The sequence below is a fragment of the Gasterosteus aculeatus genome, chromosome 8 (assembly GCF_964276395.1).
Source record: "Gasterosteus aculeatus chromosome 8, fGasAcu3.hap1.1, whole genome shotgun sequence".
Classification (NCBI taxonomy): domain Eukaryota; kingdom Metazoa; phylum Chordata; class Actinopteri; order Perciformes; family Gasterosteidae; genus Gasterosteus; species Gasterosteus aculeatus.
Window position 1 is genome coordinate 4,508,624 of NC_135695.1, and position 19,615 is coordinate 4,528,238.

Below are 19,615 nucleotides of genomic sequence, written 5' to 3' on the forward strand. Positions count from 1 at the left end.
ACGAGCTGGAAACGCTGGCTTGTCCTCTGAGACCAGCTATCCGGTTCTGGATACTCGTTTGACATTTCATCGTTAGGATTTTTGCCTCATGTAATGTCCTCACTGTATGTTTGTATTTAGTTTGATAGCTGTGCTCAAGCTGTGGATTTGTCATCTTTCCACTTGAAGTGGATGCTCTGATGATACAGGGTGGGGGTGGGTGAAACTGGGTGGCTCCACCTTCTGCAGGAGCAAAGTCAAAGGGCCATAAAGAGGTGTTTGCTGGGAAAGGTCCCGGCTTCCTGCTTCATAAGTCATTACGAGACAGCGTTCCCTGAGGGGCAGCAGCGGGGGCTCCCACCAACGACCCAACTACTCTCAGATAAGAGCCAAAGAAACACGGTGTCTCTTGTTTCCAAAGAGGTAACTTCATTGTGTTTTTGCATGTTTTTTCACTGTGACTTCCTTTCAGATCTCATGCTTCTATATAAAGTCATTACTAGAAGTCTTGAAAGTGAACGTTATTGTGTACACACTAAAATGACACTAGAAATTTAAAAAAATGGATCATGTTCAAAGACCCCAAATATGACTGCAGTGTGTTGCTATAAATAACTTGAGACCCGGTCCTGTGCTAACGCTGACACTGCAGACCTAACTAATGTTGGTTTGGTAGCAGGTTCAGTTAATTGTAATGACTGTGACTCAATCTGAATTAAGAATGTCTTCACAGACTTAATCCAGATTTCTGCAATGCTGCATTTGAGTAAGGTAAGAAGGGTTATCTCAGTAACACATCCACATAATTTAAAAGATCTGTGATCTGAGAAGGCTTATCATATGCTTTCCCCAAACCAGGGGGATTTTGTATGGGTGGACATTGGTGCCCATGTCCCCATCGGGGCAGAGGTCAAGGTGACGGACACCGGACAGTTTCAGCTGATCGATGACGAAGGAAAGGTACACAACCTTTCCACCGTATTTTTTGTTGTTGTTGTTATGTTCAGAACAGGCGTGTGCAGCCATCTACACATGTATCAACTCTTTTATAACGTACACACAGGAGCACAAGATCAACAAGAAGACGGAGGGCGCCATCCGGCCCATGCACCCCACCTCTGTGAAGGGTGTGGACGACATGATACGGCTCGGTGACCTGAATGAGGCCGGGCTCCTCAGGAACCTCCTGGTGCGCCACAAGGAAGGCATCATCTACGTAGGTTTCCGCTCCCTGCGTACACGCCGAACAGCCGAGTTTTACGATGTCCATAACCTGCTCACTCGTCCGTGTCCTCCCTGGTTGTGGATTGGCTTTCTGTCCTAGACTTTGCCCCGTAGATTGTCACAGTTCCGTTTGTCTCCATGGAGACAAATGAGCCCCTGTCGAGGGAGACCGCCCCAGTGGTCCTACGTCATTAACGCTCAGCCGTGTGTGTTCGATTATGAATCATTTAGTTGTGTGCTAAATGCCGGGGGCACAATGAGACAGGCTGATATTCCTTTGTGTTGGACTCTGTATGTTATAAACCACCGCTTTTCATGGTTATAATCCATCCGTGACATCTTTGGATCAGAGAACCCGTGATAACATGCATCGCGTGCTCTGCTGCCGTAACCAAACAGTCGCTGGCTGCACGATGTGCTGCCAGCATAATAACTTGTTTATGCACACTCACACTCCTGAACGGTGCCCCTGTGTGACCGATGGCTTCTGTTTTTAAGACGTACACAGGCTCCATTCTGGTGGCGGTCAACCCGTACCAGCTGCTGCCCATCTACACCGTGGAGCAGGTGCACATGTACACAGACCGCCGGCTGGGGGAACTGCCGCCGCACGTCTTCGCCATCGCAGACAGCTGCTTTTTCAACATGCGCCGCAACCAAAGGAACCAGTGCTGCGTGATCAGGTCTGCTTTTGTCTGAGGCGCACGACGTAGACCGCGTGGGGAGCTGGAGTGATTCGTTGAAGTGAAATCATCCTGGTTTTAATGTTTGGAAGTTTTGCAAGCAAGCAGACTGCACTTTGCATCCTGAGGGTTTAATGAATCCCAATACTTCAGAGGGTTGGAAAGATCAATATTGTGTAAGTAGCTTGGGAATCAATGGCTTATAAGTCCAAAAGAGTCAGCGTTTGTGAGTTACAGATGTTCTTTTTTAAGGATACAGAATCAAAACGTCCACGTGGGGTATCTTTAAGTGTATTTTCCACACAATGTTTTGGTACATGGTACTAATACACTGAGACATTGTTATAGATTGTGCCTAAACATGATCCCAGTACAACCCGTTTGTTAATGTTGACGCATTTTAAACCACATCAAGGCTCTGAGACCCTCGGCGGTCTGCGCACACGCTTACTTTTCTGTTTCCTCCACAAGTGGAGAGTCCGGAGCAGGTAAAACTGAGAACACCAAGCTCATGTTGCAGTTCCTGGCCGCGGTGAGCGGCCAGCACTCCTGGATCGAGCAGCAGATTCTTGAAGCTAACCCCATCTTGGAGGGTATGAGCAAAACACAACCAGAGGAACAGAATAGTCCGAACAACCATCTGAATCCCCCGTCTCACTCACTCTGCTTAACGCTACGTTTTTCAGCCTTTGGAAATGCCAAGACCGTCCGCAACGATAACTCTAGTCGTTTCGGCAAGTACATTGACATCAACTTCACCAAGGGTGGGGCCATTGAAGGGGCCCGCATTGAGCAGTACCTGCTGGAGAAGTCCAGAGTTTGTCGCCAGGTGGGAAGATTGGTTTGCCATATTTTTAGCAAAAGCAGAAACACGGTACAAGTCCGATTTTTCTTGTGCTAAAGCTGATGTGCTTCAATGTGCAGGCGCCCGAGGAAAGAAACTACCACATCTTTTACTACATGCTGATGGGCATGCCAGCTGAGCAGAAAAAGATTCTCTCTCTTGGGAATGCTGCAGAATACAAATATCTCACCATGGTACTGAAATAATTCTCCAAACTGTTAAATAAGAATAAAACACTGTCAATATTTACGGATTTTGAAGAGAAATTGAGATTCGACGGAACCACAAACGGTGATGATGAAAGGTTACCCCAGACGAAACCAGCGTTGGCCTGAAGCTTGAAACCATGTGCTCGTATCAACAGGGGAAGTGCACCAGCTGCGACGGACGTGATGATGTGAAGGAATTTGCCCACTTTCGTTCAGCTCTGAAGATACTGATGTTCACTGAGAATGACTCCTGGGAAATCTGCAAACTGCTTGCTGCAATCCTTCACCTGGGCAATGTGGACTTTGAGGGTAAGCACGGCACCATGGAGGTAGACTCATGTTGTGTGTATATAATATAATATTATATATATATATATATATATATATATATATATATAACATGTTATTGAATCATTTCAGCCACCATAGTAAACAACCTAGAAGCCTGTAAGATCCTCACGTCACCCAATTTCAACATGGCCAGCCAACTTTTGGAGGTATGAGAAGTTTCTTTTTTTTCTGTCTACAATCCAAATAAAAGGAGCTGAAGTGATCTTGACTTATTGTGTTTGTCCCATAACCTCCAGGTGGAACCCAAAGCACTGGAGAAGAGTCTGACTCAGCACTCCCTCATGACGGGCAGAGAGAGTGTGACCAAACCGCTGACCTCTGCCCAGGCCAAGGACGGCAAGGACGCCTTCGTCAAGGTAAATCAGCCTTGATTATGGTTTTCAAAAAGCAAAAATGTATTTTTGTATCTACTGGACTAGTTCTGCGATGGAGTAACAGAAAACTTGAACATGAACCTGTGTAACTTGTGTAACGTTGCTGCTCGGGCCTCTGGAGTATAACAACCTGAGAAGGAAAGAAAATACAAACTTACTCCTCATGTACATACAAAAGGTTCCTGCGATGTGGGTTTGCGGATTTCCAAAGCAAATTTCAGTTCTACTAATTGATTTGAGCAGCATATGTTTACTCTAAGAGCACAGTGACTTTACATTTTGAGAAATGCTCATGTTATGTTGGCCTGACACTAACTGATCTACAGTGTGAGCAATAGAATAATGGTCATTTTATATGATAGTATGCTGGTATTATACTAATATATTAATATTTTACAGCGTTATGTTAATTAATTTCCATGCTAACTTTTGGATTACAATGAAACCCGCTGGGATGCTATGCACGTTTGCTTTAGCAGCATACCAATGTTTAGTATTTGTTTTGCAAGGGAGACCATGTTAAGACACCTGGTTAAAACGAATAAACTATTACTAAAAACACATGACAAGACTAAAGTTAGTCTCAGAGCAGAGATCCGTAACAATGGAGTCATTAACTGTGGCACGGAAGAGCGTCTGCTTTAGAATCCCTGGATCTTATTTGTTGTTTTGTTCATATATTGTGTATTATTTGTCACCTATCATCATCATCATCATCATCATCATCATCATCATCAGGCTATTTACGGCAGACTTTTCATTTGGGTCGTGAAAAAAATCAACGCCGCCGTTTACAAACCCCCCGAGGACGGCGAAGAGGTTCGACAGTCAATAGGCTTACTCGACATCTTCGGCTTTGAGAATTTCAACAAAAACAGGTTGGCGTTCACGGCAACTCTCCAGCCATCAGTGCCTTTGCTTCTGCAGGAAATATTGTTCGCTGACATGTTGAAGTCCACCCATCACCTTGTGTGCTGTTGCTTTTGTCGATGTGTTGCAGCTTTGAGCAGCTGTGCATCAACTTCGCCAACGAGCAGTTGCAGCAGTTCTTCGTCAGGCACGTTTTCAAGCTGGAGCAGGACGAGTACGCCCGTGAGAACATTGTTTGGAAGCAGATCGACTACAAAGACAACCAGGGCACCTTGGACATGTTGGCCAACAAACCTCTGAACATGCTGGCGCTTATTGACGAAGAGAGCAACTTCCCCAAGGTCGTTGTCCTCCTGCTGCCTCGTGAGTCTAGTGCAACGGAGAAGAGCAGGTTGTGACTCGCTTGTTGTTCATTCTCAGGGCACAGATAGCACCCTGCTCCACAAACTGAACCAGGTGCACGGGAAAGGAGACATCTATCTTTGCCCCAAGAACAACTACGAGACACAGTTTGGGGTCAAACATTTTGCTGGAGAGGTCCACTACGATTCAAATGGTAGGGCAACACTTTTTAAAAAGCAAACAAATCCTCCTCGTGTGATGGTCTTATTGTGTCCATCTTTTTTTTGAGGTTTCCTTGAGAAAAACCGCGACGCACACAGCTCCGACCTGATTAATCTGATGGAGACCTCGACCAATAAACTCCTCAAAGAGGCGTTTCACAATGCGCTCTCCTCCAGTACGATCAAGAGCAGCGGCAACCCGAGGATGATCATCAGCACGGCCAACAGCAGCCTTCGGGTCCGAGACGCCTTCTAATCGTTTGGAAAATAATTTTAAAAAAAAGAAAAAGAAGTATGCTGTCTTACTTGCACTAGTTGACATTTTATTGTGTCTGACAGCAAGGGGCGGATGGCAAGAAGCGAGTGCCAACTCTGATCGGCCAGTTCCGGCAGTCCCTGGATTCCCTGATGAAAACACTGACGGTGTGCCAGCCCTATTTCATACGCTGCATCAAACCCAACGACTTCAAGAGGCCCATGGTGAGGAAAGGCCACAAGCCGTGCTCACTGCATCCAAAAATAATGCTTCAATGTTCACTTGGAGCCCAAATGAAATGAAACATTTAGGTAAATCGGAGCACACGTCTTCTGCCCCTCAGCTGTTTGACAGGGAGCTGTGCATGCGCCAGCTCCGTTACTCCGGTATGATGGAGACCATCCGGATCAGGAAGAGCGGATATCCCGTACGCTACACGTTCAGCGAGTTCCTCAATCGCTACCGAGTCCTGCTGAAAACTACCCTCTGTGATCCCAAAACAGTGAGCTGAAGGTTTTAATATGGTCGTTTATGTTGTGATATATCCTGTTTTCCCATTCTCCTGCCGCGTGTGTGTGTGTGATGATTCTTTTTTGCTGCAACAGAAAAGTAAAGAGGAATGCTGTGACAGCATTTGTGAGTCTATTCTTGCTGAAGAGGGCGACTGGAAGCGTGGCAAGACAAAGATATTCCTCAAGGTGCCATCTCACTAACTAAATACTTAATTGTAAAACTGTAAACACTCCTGAGTAGCCAATTGTTTAAATTGCAATACTACTGAATTTGAATTTAAATATTTAAATTAAGTAAGTATTGATGGCTGCGGATTGTCTCAGAAACGATCAGATGGATCACCATAAACTCAACAAGACAACTTTTCAGATCCTCTCTTTTCATGCATCTCTGGGCGGCGTTAATCTGCAAAACCGAGGCCATTCACACCTGCCAGCTGTACTTTTAGTTATCATGCTAACTCATGACACCACTATATTCACAAACCATGTTATTTGGTCAAATGTTTTCCAATTGCTTATGATATAATAATCTGAAGTCGATATTTCCAATAATAATGAATCTTCAAATGTTCCTCTCAGGACTTCCATGACACCATGCTCGAAGTGGAGCGAATGAAAGAGCTAAATGAGAAAGCACTTGTGATCCAGAAAGTCATGAGAGCCTACAAATACAGGTACGGGACAAAAGTCGTTTCTTATTTCTATTCTTTTTTTTTTTGCTGATGTGACTAACAACTTCAAGTCTATATGACTCTTGTCCTCTGAAGGAGACAATTCTTGAAGAAAAGGGCAGGTGCTCTGGTCATTCAGAAATGCTGGAGAGGACATAAAGGAAGAAAGCTGTACAAAGTGGTGAGTCTTTTATTAACTCACAAGCATTTTTTCAAAGGGAAAATAAAGTGCCGGCATGCAATGAACCCCTTCAATTCTGATTTAATTCCAGGTCCAGCTGGGTTTTGCGAGGCTGCAGGCACAGGTTCGGTCTCGGCAGCTCCAGTTCCGGTATGAGAAGCAGCGCAAGGCGTCCGTCGTGCTGCAGGCGCGGGTCAGAGGGTACCAGGCCAGGAAGGAATGGAAGCGCAAGAGAGACGCTGTGATCCTCCTGCAGGCCCACGCCAGGGGCGGGCTGGCAAGGAAGGCTATGAAAAAGAGGAAAACAGATGTAAGTTCAACTGAAAGAACTGCAAGTAACTCTTTCTGGATGACAATAATAAAGGAGGGTAAAGTCCTGACCGGTTCTATCTGGTGCAACATGTGGTTCTGTACTTCCTCATCCCTATCAGAGGAACCAAAGTACATCGTCAGGGTAACCACCCGCGACGTTCCAAATGTCTAACCATTTTGGCAAAGTATATTAACAATTTGAAATTGAAAAGGGGAGCTAAGTCTGTGTTACCTTTGACTACATATGCCACTTTCAGCTAACTTAACCAATCATCTCTCATTTCCACCGTTTATTTGTTCGCTATTTTACCAATAAATCATTAACTCATTTAATACTTTCAGCTAACCATTTTGACCACATATCTATTACTTTTTAGCTAATTATTTCAACCAGCTATCCATTAATTTCACTAGCTATTTCTGATATCCCCTTGAAGCTAACTACCTACTTCCCCATAACCTTTAGCTTTTAGCTTAATATATTTCTGCTAAATAGTTTCCCCCCCTCTCAGGGGCCACGCATGGTGTTACCACGCACTCAGGTTGATGAAGGTATGAATGGAGTTTTTTACAGGAGCCCATTGGTAAGGAGTGTGTTTCTGCTACAGAAACTACTGCGAAACTCAGAAACTCTGCAAGTCATAATTCCCCAAAGCGTCTGCTCTGATGAAGATGAAGATGTTATTTGGGGTTACGTGGTTATTGGCTTTTGGGCAAAATACATTTTTCAGGAAGAAGAGGCTCGGGATGGAGCTTTTTCCCTGATCTTCTCTTGTGTTGTGTGCGTTTGTTCAGATGTACCTCTCTGCTAAAGAGAAAGAAGAAGAACAGCGAGCTGTGTTGGAGAGACAGAAACACTTGGAGGAGATACTTAGGCGGAGGAAAGAGATGGAGGCCAAAACTCAGACTGAGTCCATCACTGACCAGGAGATGGTGGACAGCATCTTTGACTTCCTGCCCGGCATGGTCGGAGGAGGGCAGGAGGGGCAGGCCCCCGTGGGATACGAGGTTTGGGAAGCGGAAGCTTGGCACCTTCTGTGGTTCCCGTCGAGTCCGTTACTACATGCCCGTCTCTACGCTTTCAGAAATTTGAGGGGAGAGTCACAGAGGAGATAGACATCGACGAGCAGCCAATGGAGGAGGGTCTCCCCCAAGAGGACGACGATGACTTGGACGAGTACTCCTTCTCCAAATTTGCCTCCATGTACTTCCAGGGCGCAGCCACCCACAGCCACATCCGCCAGAGGCTTCGGCAGCCCCTGCTGTACCACGAAGACGAAGGAGACGTCCTGGTGCGTCTCTCACACCGCTTACATTTCTCATTGACTTTGATCTTAATGTGGAATATATATATATATATATATATGGTGTTTTCTGTCACGTTATCTCCAGGCTTCTCTGACTGTGTGGTGGATCATCCTGAGGTTCATGGGAGACCTGCCTGATCCAAAGAAGCGGGTCCAGGCTCAGGGAGGCTCCCCGCAGGAACGACTTATGCCGCAGGAGTTGATCTCCAGAAACGACAGACGTCTCAGCCACATGGTTGGACTGGATCAGGTAAATGCTATATTCAATGCGACGTAATTCTGTCGGATTAACCGTAATTGATCATAGATTTTAAACGATGATTTCCTGCTTTAGAGGGTGCTAAGGAATAAGAAAGAAAGGAAGCCCTCCACAGTACCCGAGGAGCCGACGCAGAACAGGAAGGCTTCCATTTTCACAGACCTTCTGACAAGAAACAGGAAGGCTTCTACTGCGCCCGGTGAGACGGCCCAAAGCCCGAGGGGCTACACTGTGCCAGAGGGGGGCCCGCGAGCAAGAAAGGGATCCACGTTCACCGACCTAATGTCCAGAAACAGAAAGGCGTCCACAGTCCAAGAAAGTACAATCCCTAAACCCAAAAGCTCCAGGAAGCCATCCATCATCATGGAGGAGGTAAGGCGTACGCTTAAAAACAGTGTCAGTGCTGCTGCAAAGTTCTCATTCACTTTTTCTAAAATGAAAAATGTCTTTTTTCTCCTCACAGTCAGATGACCTGACCGAAGTATCCAAGCCTCCCACCCTGCAGACTGTGAGCGAGGACGATGACATCATGGTTGGAGAGGGACCCACCCTGGACCGGCCCCTGACGGTGCTCGAAAAACTGCACATCATTGTGGGATATGCCATCGTCAGACCCGAGCTCAGGTAACACAAGTTCCTGTTGAAAATAACCTACATGTCAGGTATTTTTCTTTATTCCCCGCTGATTCAATATTTGTCTGTTTGCCCGTCCAGGGACGAAATCTACTGTCAGATCTGCAAGCAGCTTCAAGACAACAACACTCGCAACAGCTACTTCCGTGGCTGGATCCTGATGTCGCTGTGCCTGGGCATCTTCCCTCCAAGCGATCGCTTCATCAGGGTAAGAGTGCTCCGGATTTCACAGACACTGTGCAGGGCGCGCTGAGGTTTCGCTCATCTCTTCCCATCTCTTATGTCTCGGCAGTACCTGCAGAGTTTCATCCGTTTCGCTCCGGGAGGCTACGCCGCCCACTGTGCTGAAAGGCTGCGGCGCACGGCCATGAACGGGGTGCGAGGGGAGCCTCCGGCCTGGCTGGAGCTGCAGGTACTGAGGCGCCGTCAGCATATGTCAGCAATTTTCATCGGGACGATGATTTCAATGAAAGTAGTTCCAACAAATGTTGGCAGGGAAGTGGATTTTTTTATTGAATGGTTCTATGCTGTAAGCACGACAAAGACAATTATATTATTAACCTGAACTTTCTTGGTGGCAAGAAATCTTTCTGAGAGAACCTACATTTGATCCAAACCTAAACTGACCCTTTAACAGTTCTGAACTTGCATGCCCAGTACATCTAATTTTCCTTCTTTTTTTCTGTGCCGTGATAGGCAATCAAGACAAAAAAGCCCATGATCGTGTCTGTGAGTCTGATGGACGGACGCTCCATTAACCTCCCCGTCGACTCAGCGTCCACCTCCAAAGAGATCTGCCAGCTCCTCTCTAACAAAGTCAAGCTCAAAGACACCTTCGGCTTCTCTGTGTACGTCGCCCTGTATGAAAAGGTACGCAGTCGCGTCTGGTCGCACATGTTCTTGTTCCTGCAGCTGATGAGTCCTGCATGAAGTCCAGTTTAGCAAAAAAACCACCACCACTGTGCGCCCTCAAAGCTCAGCACAGAGCCGATCCATGGATGGTGATGTTTTGAGTGCAGATTGCTAAGACAAGAGTGACCTCCCCAGTTAACGTTATTGGAGGCGTCATAACAAGGATTTAACATGAAATGTTCTGAAAGAGGAGGAAAATACGAGTCCATGCCCTATTTTTATTTTTACATAACTAGTTAAGTGATAATTGAGTGCTGCCGGTAACTTTTATGCTGACCTGTCCTGAAGGTGTGGGCTCTGGGCGGCGGGCGGGAGCACGTGATGGACGCCATCTCCCAGTGTGAGCAGGAGGTGAAGCGGAGAGGAGGGCAGGAGCAGCACGCTCCCTGGCGTCTCTTCTTCCGCAAGGAGGTCTTCACCCCCTGGCACGACTGCAAGGAGGACACGATCAGCACAGACCTCATCTACAGACAGTTTATCCACGGGCTGAAGTGCGGCGAGTACCAGAGTAAAAAGGTGGGCTCACATTTGGATGATCATCCCCTTCCGGTCGTGTGCCCACGTGTATGCATTTGAGACGTTTCCCCTCACGTTTCCCTTTCACAGGAGGACGATCTTGTCCAGCTGGCTGCAAAGCATCTGTACATCCAGAACGGCGCCGACAGCAGCGCAGAGCACGTGAAGGAGGCCGTTCAGGACTGCGTGAACAACACTCTGCTGGAGGCCAAGTCAGAGGGCAAATGGTTGCAAATGGTCAGCGCTGCTCATTCTCAGGTCAGTCTCCCCACTGCACAGGAATAAAGTCGAGGATAAAGTCTTCACAGGGACTTTGAAGTCACGCTTCTCTCTATTCTTTCCCTAAATCCCACAAGGGTCCGTACCTCAGTTCAAGACAGAAGGCCGAGTCGGTGAAGGCAGAGATGGTGGACTACGCCCGAGAGACGTGGCCCATGTTCTTCTCTCGCTTCTTTGAAGTGGTCAAACTGTCCGGTAGGTGTCGACACAGACTGTTGTCTCTGTTGTTATGTATTCAATACTCTTATAGTTATACAAACGTACGCTAGTCATGATCATTTAGTTTACACAAATGGACGACCAAAAACAGGTTGTTTAACTGATTTGGAAATAATGATGATGATGATGATGATAGAAGAAGGCCTCATGCGCTCCATTGTTAGACGAATGCTTTATGTATGTATTTGTTCCTAGAATACTCTGAGAAGTAGAATCTATTACAGAATTAGGTACTAGTATACTTTGTGTGGTATTAAGCGGATTTTCGGTGGAATTCTTACATTATTTATTTTAAAAATCAAATGTACAGTATAACTGAAACTGTTACTTTCCTCTGTAATATAGAAACACACATTTTTAATGATCAGCAGTGAAAAAATATGTTTTTAACCAGATCCCTGTTTCTGCTTTTTGTAAGCATGTATGTCAGACTGGAATACACGAGGATATTTATAGACGCTCCCCCACTGGGGTTAAGACTCAAGCAAAGCAGAGGATTAAGAGGGAAGAAGTGGGCCAGGAACCACCTTTCTTCCTCCCTTGGATTTAAGATATGATGCTGTGAACAACCATTTTGCGAAGCGATACGTCGGAGCGGTTTAATGAGAATGAAGTGTGACTCACTGACTCCGTAGATGATTAATGCAGCAGATCAAATGGCAACATGCTGCTGATATGAGTGATTAGTAACTCATAGTAATCCAAGTAATTACACAGGCTTCCACGTCACCATTCCTCACTAGAACTAATGCAGTGAACAATTTAAAGATGTTTATGCTTAAATTAATACCTAAATCATCAAATTGCATTTACCTTCTTACTAATAATACTCCATTATACTCTCTATATAACTTTATTTCCCTCTTCACAAGGACATATCATTATTTCCACCATAGTTGTTTTTGGTATTTTATTGCTACTCTTATCATAACTCTGTTTTACACGACTAAATAATTATATTTAAAGAGATAAAGACATTTTAAAATAAATAAATTCAGAATTAGAGTTTATTTCTTTTTTCGATTGATCTAAATTCTAAATATTGTTTCTGACGAGGCAACCGTACTGTTTATAACAGCAAATTATTTTTTATAAAGTAATGAATATCTCACAGGATATAAATATAGAATGTCACTAGAATAGATAACATTTCTGAGTGGCAGACAGACATCAGTATCAGTCATTTCTCTTGTCTCAGCCAGCAGAGACTTGGAGGACTTAACTAAGCTAAGCTAAACGGCTAACTACACACACACACAGCTTTTGCTTTAGCTTGTTCGTAGCTGTTGGCATATCGTGCTGAGCTTGAACACGATTGAATTAGGTGTCACTTCATGCTTGATGCCTTTTTAAATCGTGAATGTTTTATGGCAATTCCAGTAGCGAGTGTAGTCCTCTTGACTTCCTCAGGTTTGCTTTGGTCTCGTAGCGCCTCTGCCTGCGCTCTCTATGCCGACTTAGTTCCGTGTGTGTGTGTGTGTGTGTGTGTGTGTGTGTGTGTGTGTGTGTGTGTGTGTGTGTGTGTGTGTGTGTGTGTGTGTGTGTGTGTGTGTGTGTGTGTGTGTGTGTGTGTGTGTGTGTGTGTGTGTGTGTGTGTGTGTGTGTGTGTGTGGAGTCGCTCAGCTCGACACAGGGAGCAGAGGAGCTGCTGGAACGTGAGAAGAAATTACACCAAAACATTCAAAAGTACAAACACAAAGCATCAGGGTTTATCAGCTCTCTGGTCTTTATAGCTTAGCGGGTTATGCACAATGCAGAGTTTTGGGACGCATTTCAAGCCTAAAACCGCACTAAATACTCCCTCTGAGTAAACGCCTCAAGTGAAGAAGGCGCTACAGTTTGATACTGTGCCATAACTAAACTTAATGTTAACCTCAATTATGACGTAGAACACTGACTAACTGGAACGTTTAGAAATGGTACGTCATCCAAAAGGTTGGCGACCCCCTCTATGTCCACAATGTGTCCCTTCTCCCTCGGTTTGAAAAGGGGCATATTTCACTATTTTCTGACATTTTTACGGAGCCGCGAAAGGGGGGGGGGGAGTTGACCCTTCAGGGTGTCTGCAATGATTCATGCGAGCAGCACCGCGGCTCAGGAATGTCCGTCATAATTAACTTCCTAGTTCTGGTTTAATAATCTGGTTCCCTCCGTGGCTCTTTTTAAGGCCCTGCGCTGCCGAAGAGCAAGTTCATCGTGGCCATAAACTGGACCGGTATCACTTTCCTGGACGAGCGGGAGAAGAGGCTGCTGGAGGTCTCCTTCCCGGAGGTCACCGGAGTCCACACCATGAGGTAGACATCAAAGGAGAAGGAAACGAGGAGTGGTCTCCTACCACTGCGTGGTGTCCCTTATGCTTTGACTTTCAGGGAGGCTAAAGGCTCCGGCCAGGCAGTCAACCTGCTGACACTGAAAGGAGACTTCAGTCTGAGCGGAGGCACAGCCGAGGACATGGCGGAGCTGGTGACAATGTTCCTCAGTGGCCTGAGGGAGAGATCCAAGTATGCTGTGACCCTGAAGGAGGCCGACAGGCAAGGTCGGAGGATCAGATTTTATCTATGGCCGCAGCTGAGTTATCTCTGTTAGGGTCGCTCGTTGATGCTAATTGCTAACTGATTTCTGTGGCCACGTCCGTTCCTCTGCAGATGACCCCACATTCCTGAGTTTCAAGAAAGGAGAGCTCATTATAATAATCAAAGATGATGAGTTTTCTGAGCAGCGCGGCTGGATAAAGGGCCAAAGTGAGAGCACGAGACAAACGGGAGCCGTCCCCACCGAGGCCATCTTAATCCTGCCCACACTCAGCAAACCCACCAATGCGGTCATGGTACAGAGACGTCCCCATCGCGTCCTTCTACGAACAAGTCACCGCGCGCAGGATCCGAGACGCATTGAATGTTTTTCTTCCTTTTTTTTTTTTTTTTCCAGACCCTGCTCAACTTGTCTCCTAACCAGAGAGAGAACATCATCCGGGAAAACCAGAAGGAAACAGGAACGATGGAGAGATTAGCTCCTGCCACGCTGAGAGAATTCTCCCTCGAGTACTTCAGGTATCTGGAATTACCCAACTTGATCTTACCAGGAAAACGCTGCACAGCATTTTCCTGCACCGCGCTGACAGCAGGAATCCTTTGATCCCTCAGGCAGCCCAGTAAGGATGTGAACCGTCAGGTGATGTCCAGGAACGCCGCTCCTGAGAGGCTGTGGGCAAACTCCAGAGAGCCAATCAGACAGCCCCTCCTTAAGAAGCTGGTGGGCAACCCAGAGCTCAGCCACAAGGCCTGTCTGGCATTCACCGATATCCTTTACACAACGCATTTTCTGTTGTTTTCTTTAGCGCTGCATTTCTTGTCTCGGGAGGGAAACCTACACAACATGGGCCTATTTCAGAAGCTGGACATTTCTCTGGAATCCCACAACAAATTGTGTTCTTTTCCTCAGTGGACACCTCAACTAAGCCTGACCTAACTTCCTTTAAACTGTGCTTCAATCCTACTCCTGCCTGGATGATCTAGTTCCCCAAGTCTAAAAAAAAAAAACCTTTTGGTGCCAAGAAACACTTGTTTTTTTAGTATTAAATGTAAGACGGCGCAGATGCCTAAAGGGTCTTCAGGTAGCTCAATAAAGTTTGGCCCACAGTAGAGAAGAGACTAGGAGTCGCCCCTATCTCCCCAGGGTCTCACGTTCGTTATGTCAACTAACACCAAGAGATTGTGAAGTGACACCTTTGCTGTTCAAATTGCACAAGAACAAAAGGAGGCGGACGTTTTAAGATGTAGATGTAATCCAAATGTCTACGGATTTAAAGGGGGTGTATTTTTAAAGAGAATAATATCTAAGGCTTTGATTGGTTGGGTTAGTGATTTCAAGATATTAACCCAGGGAAACATGCAAAAAAGCAACATGAAACAGTCATAATGTTATATATCAAGAAAAACTGTTCTGTAGTCCAGAACCCTGTGTCGTCTTACTGCACATCGATCTCAAATTAGAGTTTATCAAATCAGGATGTTTGCTCTTCCTTGACTGTTGTGTACCGATCCTGAAATATATGGGAGATTACCCCACCAAGCAGACGCAGAGTCCTCTGGAGCTCACCGACCAGATCTTCGGCCCCGCCACTAAGAACGAGGCGCTCAGGGATGAGATCTATTGCCAGATCATGAAGCAGATGAGTGGCAATAACAACAGGTGCGCTTGTTATACTCACTTTTCTCCATTTGCTGTAGAATTTCTGTTTAAGATGTAGTGGGCTGTATTGATACAGGGTTTTGTCTCTGTAAATAGATTAATTGATACTAAGAACAGCACAGCATATGATTAAAAAAATAATAAAGCTTAATCAAAAGCTAACTGATACATTTAAGCAGTGTTCTCCTCATCTTTAATTATTTAGACAGTCTAATAAAAAGACGAATATACATTTTCCCTAAAGAGGACTGAAGCACCACGGTTTTGAACACGAACTCCAGACTTCATCATTTTTCTGTCGCCCTTTCCGTCGTCTCGCAGGCTCAGCGTGGAGCAGGGCTGGCAGCTGCTGTGGCTCTGCTGCGGCCTGTTTGCTCCCAGCCAGTCTCTTCTCAGGCACGCTCGGCGATTCCTGGAGACCCGCAGCAGAGAGCCCCTCGCCGCCGACTGCCTGCAGCGTCTGCAGAGCTCCCTGAGGTCAGACACACACGCCAGAAACACACGCAGCGGCGAGGCTTCCCTTCCGCTTTCAGAGGAGGGCTGAACGACACGCGTGTGCCGTTGTGTGTGTGTGTGTGTGTGTGTGTGTGCGCGCGAAGAAACCCAGACTTTTGAGTTGTTCGCGCTCTCTGAATACTGAACCAACGCAGCCAAAGTACACTTTCAGTCTGGTATGTTGAGGGCAAATCGTGCAGTTTAAGGAAGGACCTGCTTGCAGCAATGCTGAGGTTGTGTTGCAACACCTTCACAGTGGCATGAACACACTCACCATTTGTATGTCCTCTATAAATACATTTGACATTTAGTATGATTTCCATAACGGCACCGGGCACCAAGAGACCTTTTTTTTTATGTGTGTGTGTGTGTGTGTGTGTGTGTGTGTGTGTGTGTGTGTGTGCTTTTTTCTTTACGTGGTAGGATGGAGCCCAGGAAGCTCCCACCGCACCAGACGGAGGTAGACGCCATCCAGCAGAACAGCACGCAGATCTTCCACAAAATTCACTTCCCCAACGACACGGAGGAGGTAACGCAGAACGTTGAATGTGCACAATCACGCCGGGTCCGATATATATTCGCACAGTAATCGCAGTGATTCCCCTCACCCTTCGGCAGATATTTGAGGTTGCGACAAATACCAGGATCAAGGATCTCATCCAGAACATCACCAAGAAGCTCAGTCTGGCTTCAGCTGACGGCTTCAGCATTTTTGTCAAAACACAAGACACGGTGTGTTTATCAAACTGTTATATTTTGCTGTTTGATTCATGGATTTCCTCCTGCGCTGGTTGTTAAAGAACGTTTGTGATGTTTATTTCAGGTCCTCAGTTTGAATGACACAGACTACTTCTTTGACAGTCTGAGGCAAATCACCGACTGGTCCAAGAAAGCCAAGAGGATCAAAGACGGTAAAGAGACGTTATCCGATGGCAGGGCCGGGCACACATTTGGCAACGGTTTGCCTGTATTTTCCTGTATTAAACCTCTTGTTTGTGTGTGTGTGCGCACTGCAGGCGGGCCAGTCAACATAGCCTACCTTGTGTTCTTCATGAGGAAGTTGTGGTTCAATGTGATCCCGGGCAGAGACGCAGAAGCAGATCTTATCTTCCATTTCCCTCAGGTACATTTGAATGATGCTGGCCGTCCTCTATCACCGTTTCCAGGCCAGTTGTTTTATCCGCGTGATATAAAAAGGCCAAATTTTCCATGAGCATAATCTTATCTGACATATTGATGTGTAAGGATCCATACTGCTTTTTCCTTCTCATTACAACCAGACGGAAAGTTACAGATGGTCAACCTTTCCACAATACTTGTACTCTATATTCAAGATACCTTTCTCTCCTCCAGGAGCTACCAAAGTACCTGAGGGGCTATCATGTTTGTACCAAAGAAGAAATGGTCAACATTGCAGCGCTGCTCTTTAAGATAAAGGTCGGCAATGACAAGAGCCAGCTGGTCATGATTCCCAAGATGCTGAAGGAGCTGGTGCCCGCCGACCAGCTGAAGGCCATGTCGGAAAATGAATGGAAAAAGGTATGACGGACTTTCCCACGAGTCAGCAATTTAGTTTTTTATATTATCAACACCTCACGAAATGACATAGGATGCAAAGGAAGGCACGGTTCGCTGTTTTTATCGATGATGGACAATATATTTCAAGGTCACCCTGTAATTATGATTTTAACAACAAGAGCACGCCGTTCGGCCTGCTGCTCTTTCTCTAAGGCGGTTTTCTGTAGCAACATTCGTCAATGTGATCGGAGCCACAGTCCACCGGTGCAATTGTCTGGCTAACAGATGTATTTTTATTGTTTTTTTTATGCCACAGTCTGTGGATACACTCCTTTCGAGTAAAACCATCATCATGCCATCCTATGACCTCAACCTCAACTCTCTGAAAGTGGCTGTGAAATGCCGGCCTTGAAAAATGATTAACCTCATTAGAAGCAGAACAAAAAACGTGTACAAAATAAGAGTGTTGCGCCATAGTGTGATGTGTATTTCTTTCATTTTCAGACTATTGTCGCCTCCTACAACAAACAAGCTGGCACGACCGTTGAAGAGGCCAAGGTGGCTTTTCTCAAGGCGGTCTGCCGCTGGCCGACTTTCGGTTGTGCATTCTTTGAAGTGAAGGTGAGGGCTGCACTGAAAGTAGCACAAATGGGGCTTTATCTTGCCATCTATTGGGTTCGGGTCGGGTGGGCGGCATGTTTATCTGATCCCCTGTGTGATGACTGCGGGGAAAAAAAGTTCTCTCACTTCTTTCTCAGCAAACATCCGAACCAAGTTTCCCAGATATTGTGCGCATAGCCGTCAGCAAGGAAGGACTCACCATCATCCACCCTAAATCCAAGGTGAAAAACGGATCAAATTCAACACTTTTCCCTTTTGAGTTGATGCTCCGGTTCTTGAACATCAGCGATTCTCTTTCTGGTAAAGGAGGTGCTGGCAAACCACCCGTTCAACCGTATCGCTAACTGGTGCAGTGGAAGCACCTACTTTCACATGACAATCGGCAATTTAGTCAAGGGGAGCAAATTCCTGTGTGAAACCTCACTGGTAAGGTCTATCATCAGACATGTGCGCTTTGTGTGCTAAATATTTAGAAAGATTAATGAGTAAAACATTGTCCTTTCTTTCCCCCTGTGTCTATTTTTGAAAAGGGTTACAAGATGGATGATCTCATAACCTCCTATGTCACAATGTACCTCAATGAGCAGAAGGTACTGCAAACCAGGAACCAGCGCTTCAACATGTGAACCTCAGCAGCAAGAAGCTGCCGATACGGAGCCAACAAATTCACCATGGAGTCCAGACACACAAAGGGAGGCGGAGCTGGAGATGTTTTCTGTTTTTTAAAGTGCAATCAACTTGTTTTGTGCTCAGTAAAAAAAATTATTCACGCAGTTTTTGTAGATTTATCCCAGTTTATTGAAACTAATATTTCTTTGGTGTTCAAGTAACGTAACCCTAAAACATGTCCTATGTAAAATTAATACTATGCACACAGCTCTGAATTTATGAAAAAATAGGCTCTGTAAAACAATGCGTTTTGTGATCTATAAATATCGACGAAATGTACTAATATGTATGAGGTGGGTTTTCTAAATTCTTTAAAGTCTAAAAAGATACGACAAACTGCAATAAATCCCACTACTCGTTATTACCAACTTATTTCATAATACTTCCTTTGTATAACAGTTTGTTATAACATTTTACCCAACATATTTAATGCACACTGGTGAAACACATTTCTATTTTTGTTTACATTGAGATGCATGGGAAGCATTGGTTTTTTTATTCCCAGATTGCCACACACACTAAAAACATTGCTTCATAGTGCAAACACTGTTTGTAACCCTGACCATGAATAAATCCATGTTTTAACTTCCTTATCTTGATCATGAAAACAAACCAATCAATAAAATTGTTAAAAGTTCATTGTTTTTCTGTGAAGATAACAAACAATAAAAACATCTTCCCAGTGGAAGTCTGTTTAGATCATCTTATTTTGCACCAGCAGACGGGAGCCTCTCCTCCACCGCTGTAAGAAGAATGACACATTTCCAATAGCAAGGCGATGTTTTTTGCTTCGGGGGTTACGAGACGCGCAGCAGACAGGACCGAGGAGCCGAAAACAAAAGCCGGGGGCCGTCCCAATTAGCGCTTTGGCAGTAGATTAACAGGGTTGTTATGTCAAAGCTTCTGCGCCGTCCTGCACCGATAGAGCCTCCATTCAAGTCTACAGAATGCCATTTGCATATCG

General features: G+C 45.5%; 1 protein-coding gene across 2 annotated transcripts; it reads left to right on the forward strand.

Moving 5' to 3' along the window:
• The first annotated feature begins 263 nt into the window (after positions 1 to 263).
• On the forward strand, positions 264 to 19,288 carry myo7ba (myosin VIIBa). Of its 2 annotated transcripts, XM_040183924.2 has the most exons (48): positions 264 to 402; positions 713 to 750; positions 838 to 939; positions 1,043 to 1,195; positions 1,702 to 1,886; positions 2,358 to 2,479; positions 2,573 to 2,715; positions 2,811 to 2,924; positions 3,095 to 3,248; positions 3,360 to 3,436; positions 3,527 to 3,646; positions 4,403 to 4,542; positions 4,665 to 4,875; positions 4,955 to 5,090; positions 5,166 to 5,335; positions 5,437 to 5,577; positions 5,697 to 5,855; positions 5,959 to 6,051; positions 6,448 to 6,542; positions 6,636 to 6,720; positions 6,812 to 7,030; positions 7,828 to 8,040; positions 8,118 to 8,324; positions 8,425 to 8,589; positions 8,674 to 8,970; positions 9,062 to 9,222; positions 9,313 to 9,439; positions 9,524 to 9,643; positions 9,928 to 10,101; positions 10,432 to 10,659; positions 10,750 to 10,917; positions 11,016 to 11,133; positions 13,325 to 13,451; positions 13,527 to 13,693; positions 13,803 to 13,984; positions 14,086 to 14,207; positions 14,301 to 14,455; positions 15,195 to 15,348; positions 15,670 to 15,825; positions 16,267 to 16,372; positions 16,462 to 16,575; positions 16,667 to 16,754; positions 16,860 to 16,966; positions 17,197 to 17,382; positions 17,866 to 17,982; positions 18,120 to 18,203; positions 18,289 to 18,408; positions 18,513 to 19,288. In XM_040183924.2, the coding sequence occupies exons 2-48, from the start codon at positions 733 to 735 to the stop codon at positions 18,606 to 18,608; spliced, it is 6,696 nt and encodes a 2,231-aa protein (XP_040039858.2). In that variant the 5' UTR covers positions 264 to 402; positions 713 to 732; the 3' UTR covers positions 18,609 to 19,288. The 2 variants fall into 2 exon arrangements, with proteins under 2 accessions (XP_040039858.2, XP_077963749.1); XM_078107623.1 differs by lacking the exons at positions 264 to 402; positions 713 to 750; positions 838 to 939; positions 1,043 to 1,195; positions 1,702 to 1,886 and adding an exon at positions 1,957 to 2,062.
• Positions 19,289 to 19,615: the final 327 nt, after the last annotated feature.